At 37.6% G+C, this 5,044-nt stretch overlaps 1 protein-coding gene across 1 annotated transcript in view; it reads left to right on the top strand.

The window, feature by feature from the left end:
• The window catches only part of LOC101769509 (achilleol B synthase), a 20,913-nt gene that overhangs the window by 3,838 nt on the left and 12,031 nt on the right, over positions 1-5,044 (top strand). The window contains exons 2-7 of the mRNA XM_022826650.1: positions 994-1,083; positions 1,220-1,414; positions 1,668-1,752; positions 2,407-2,573; positions 2,949-3,137; positions 4,144-4,257. Coding sequence (XP_022682385.1) covers positions 994-1,083; positions 1,220-1,414; positions 1,668-1,752; positions 2,407-2,573; positions 2,949-3,137; positions 4,144-4,257 — 840 coding nt within the window. The remainder of the gene's footprint in view (positions 1-993; positions 1,084-1,219; positions 1,415-1,667; positions 1,753-2,406; positions 2,574-2,948; positions 3,138-4,143; positions 4,258-5,044) is intronic.

The raw sequence follows: 5,044 nt of genomic DNA on the forward strand, positions 1-5,044 counted from the left end.
CATGAAGAATCTGAAGCTTCAAGGGTGAACGATCTCCCCCGCCCCATCTCTCTGTGCTTTATTGGCCTGGAGTACGTTTGGAGATTGTACCTTTCCGTCTGGGTAGTAATTCTGGAAAGGTAGGCCAAGCTGAGTGTTCAAGTCTTCATCTCCTCCGATACAAGGTCATAACATGCCCGTGCAATGTTTTGGCTATAGTGAACAGTAGACACGGTATGAACTACCCCCAAAACGTTCTATGCATCACCTAGGGGATGGTGGATAATCGCATACACCGCTTGCGCCTCGAGCCGGAGCTACTGGAACTCCACCAATCCTCGAGGAATGTTAACCTACCTCCCGGAATGATCTCACCCTCAAACAGGAGAAAGCGAATCAGCTCGCTTTGTCCCCCCCTCCTGGATGAATGGAAAGCCTTTTATCCCGGTTGGTGTTTCCAACCGGGATAAAAGGGTCCCCCACGAGTTAATACAAAAGGATAGTATCCCCTACATAGTCAGATGTGGTGTGTAGGTGGGATGGCAAGGAAGCTACGCGCGAGGCTGGAGGTTGTGGGTTCGAATCCCACGAACCGCGCACGCGCATATTTCGCGTGAAAAATCGCGTGACTTGTGACTGCGCGTGTGGGGGGGCCTCCTGGGAGCTCGGGAATTTTTTTTTTTGCAGCGTCGGCGCTCTCGATCCTTTTATCCCGGTTGGTGTTTCCAACCGGGATAAAAGGGGGTCTTTTGTCCCGGTTGAGTGACCCGGGATAAAAGGGGGTCTTTTGTCCCGGTTGAGTGACCCGGGATAAAAGACCCCCCCCCTTTTGTCTCGGTTGGTTTATCCCGGATGCATTTTCGGGATAAAAGCACCCTACCAACCGGGATTAAAGCTCACTTCTCTACCAGTGATTGGTAACTGGGAACCAACTTGTTTATCCATTATACTACATGATGATTTGAGGCAACACATTGCTTTTACAGTATCAGTTGGCTATATATTTACTTTCAGGTTTTTGCATTATATGTCACTGGAACCCTCAATGCCATCCTATCAACAGAGCATATATATGAGATATGCCGTTACATTTACAACCATCAGGTATGATGATGTTGACAACTACCATATATCAAATCAATATAAGGATATTTTGATTTTCCAACTTGATGAGACTTATGATATTTCTTTTAAGTAATTATTTATGTGATCCATATATAAAATATTGTATACATTATAGAACGAAGATGGTGGATGGGGCAATCAAGTTTTGAGCCCGAGCACTATGTTTGGTTCCTGCATGAACTATACCACCTTGAGGCTTCTAGGGCAAGAGCTTCATGGTAAAAACAACGCACTAGCAAAAGGTCGTGCGTGGATTTTATCACATGGTACTGCAACTGCTGCACCACAATGGGCAAAGATATTTCTCTCGGTATGCCTTTAAACACGAGTAATGCTTTTATGTGTTGTGGATTTTATATCTTTTTGTGACCTTATGTGGATTTTATGTGTTGTTATTTCTATCTCTAGTAAAAGCACAATATCATGGCCTTATTTTGTTACTTTAACTATATTTTTTGCTTGTTGATCCCATTTTCCAGTATCATTGAGCATTCTTGATTAATCTCTTGTACAACCTAGAGTGATATTCTTGTTGATGCAAATCTACCTTTGATTTATTGAAGATCATTGGTGCATATGATTGGTCAGGAAACACCCCAATAATCCCAGAACTTTGGATGGTTCCAACATTCCTTCCCATTTATCCAGGTATTATTCTGCCCTTACTGAATAACTAAGAGGCATGTTTCAATACATAAAATATTTTAGGTATGACCAAGGATTCAAAACCCAGGAAACATAGAAAACCCAACGGTTGGCAGGAGTGTTCTATTTATGGTCAAACTTGTACTATTTTGAATTTTGAGTTCCGCCTCCAGTTACCTGTTGGTTACAAAACCAAATAAAGAAAGTCAACAAATAACCACATGTTCACATATGCACGTACTCATTCACGATGTTAGTAGCTTTGCGCTTCACTCTCAAATCGAGGTGTCCAGCACAACAGATCCATACTGCACAGTACTGCAAATCAAATAGAAAGACAAATATGTTCTTATTAAGGGGTAAATTGGACTAATTGACATAATTGTGGGAGTAAATTGAACTAAAAAGTAATTTATGGCTTGTCCCAACTTTCATCATACTTGTACGGAGTAATTTGGACTTATTCCTTAACAGAAAATGTGAATAAGTATGTTTCAATCATCCATCTTCTAGTGCCTTGCCAAAGCATTTTTTTTAGGATACATAATCTTATTTTTACTAAAAAATATCATAATATCATTCAACATTTCAATTGTACCTGTCCATATCGAGATATTTTTACCATATTCTTGATTTTTGCAACCACTTAATTTTTAGGACGGTTTTGGTGCTATACCCGGATAGTGTATATGGCAATGGCTTATATTTTTGGGAAGAAATTTGTTGGGCCTATCACACCAACTATTTTTGCGATAAGAGAGGAGCTTTATGATATACCATACAATGAGATTGATTGGAGCAAGGCTTGTGATACATGTGCAAAGGTAGCATTTCTTTGTTTCTGGACTCCAATTGGTAACTTAATTTTTCTAGCTTGTTTACATAGCAAGGTTTCTCTTTCACTATATATGCCATAGAGCCTCACATTACTTTTTTTAAAAAGAAAAGAGGTATATACCAACTTATGGGAAAGAATAATTTGAATATAATAAGGGAGTTTCAGGGAGAAAGGAAAAGTGGGCTTTCTTGTGTCCTCACAAGAAAATTGATCATGAAGAAATATGACCTATAATATTTCCTTGTGAAAAGTGTAGGCTATGATTCACCTACTATATATTAGTTGTATGTTAATTAGTTTGTAGGTAGTTACCTATAGCTTGAGAGAATCTTCAATAAAACACTAACCTTTTGAATTTCAGGAAGACATCATCTATCCACGTTCACTGATGCAAAATGTTGTCCACACTTGTCTTAACAAGTTTATTGAACCACTATTTACGTGTTGGCCATTTAGCAAGCTAAGAGATAGAGCTCTGAAGCATCTCATGGAACATATTCATTATGAAGATGAGACTACTCAATATGTAGGCTTAAGCTCTGTTACCAAGGTAATGTACTTGTAATTTGTGGTTTAACATAGTTTCTCTATATATTTCATGTAACTGATTTTTTCTTATTTACTTCTTTGGATGTAAGCAAATGTTTTCCTATTTGACTATTTTATTTTTACCAATCTATTGAGTTTTTATTTTGTTCATATTTGACTTAGGGAACCATGATATTTAGCTACTGTTAGAAGTTTGGCAAAAGTACAACATGATTATTACATAACAATCTAGAAACCTCAGTTGCCATATCTTTCATATTTCTACAACTATACATCTATTGCTTTCTGGCGAATGCGTGAAATTCAACAAGTGGGGATACTTCCATATACACATGTATCGATGTGTAATCTGACCACAAGAAGCATGCTAAACCATTTAAGGACCCATGCATGCATTTTAATAGGTGTTGATATCCAGGAAAAATTTAAAAAGACATGATGAAATTTATTTAATTACCAGTGTGTTTTAATATTGCTTCTTTGTTTCTTATTGAACTTTCAAAAAACAGAAGTTAGTAAATATCTTTGTCATGCATGATTAACCTGCTGATGATGAGGATACAGAATTAGGATGACTTATATTATATATTTTTGTAACATCGCACATGAAGAGCAAGATAAGTAGTTATTGGGACATTTACTTTGATAAGTTTATTTGCTGAAGTCAATGCATAGAATTTAGAACAATAACAATAATAATTGTCTTAGTTGATGAATTATATTCTGTTAGTTAGATTATTGTTTCCGACTTCATTTGACCTGACATCTTTATCCGAAAACACTGAAGTTCTTTCTTTATTAATGAGAATTGTAGGGATAAAAAGATAACAAAAAACTATTATTACATGATTGTTTCCAATATTCATGGAATAAGGCAGACAGAAAATATCTACTGAAAATATCAACTGATCAACTATTATGGATGATTCTTTTGTTTGGACATTTGAGCTCGCTTTTCATGCAAATACTAGTTCGAACATATTTCTTACTGATTGTTTTGTGGACAGGCCCTAAATATGATTTGCTGTTGGATAGAAAATGCAGATTCTGATGCATTTAAGAAACATCTCCCAAGGATATTTGATTATTTATGGATTTCAGAAGATGGTATGAAGTCAAAGGTATTTATTTACACCATCTTATTTGTTTCAAATACTTGCGCACTTATATCATAGTAACATAGCTTTCTACTTAGTAATGATATGCCAGTCTGCTTATCTATTGGTTAGCTGTATTTATATACTTATATATATAAAGAGGCTTTTAAATTTAACAGCATAACATGGTTTTGGGGTTAGTGTTCTAGTGGTGATGCACATTAGATTTGGCAATTCATAAAAGAAAATAGGAAGACACCAAATAAGTGAAGAAATCCAAAGTGGGATATGAAAAAGAAGCCAAACCATGACAAAAATTAAGCACAAGGTTTGGCATGGGAACCGCTAGAGTTCATTCATCAGTTGCTGAATTTCTCTCATCTTGGGGCACACACCAACCCTCCTCACCCTAGGAACAATTCTGCAAGACTTGCTACCATTTGAATGACCGGGTGGCCAGTGGCTTTTGAATGATGAGGATGAAGCTACAAGGGTGGCGAGACTGAGGAGGAGCATCTAATGAGGATGGGGGTGACTAGCCAACAACTCTCCACCTCAAGGGATGACCTTGGCATGGAGCTAACTGAGTGTGATTCAAAAGGGAATGAACATAAGAAAAGTGGAACCATGAAGAAGGTGGACTAAGGACTCGACTTACAATTGCGACGAATATGAAAATACCTAGGCAATAGCAGTGTCATTGTAAAGGATCTATGTGAGAGTAAGGACTCGACAGCAACAACGACAATGATGACGAGGACAAGGAGGAGCTAAGAGACTGAGACAGTGGCGCGAAGCATCCCGGGAATCT

Source organism: Setaria italica, chromosome V (genome assembly GCF_000263155.2).
Source record: "Setaria italica strain Yugu1 chromosome V, Setaria_italica_v2.0, whole genome shotgun sequence".
Lineage (NCBI taxonomy): Eukaryota > Viridiplantae > Streptophyta > Magnoliopsida > Poales > Poaceae > Setaria > Setaria italica.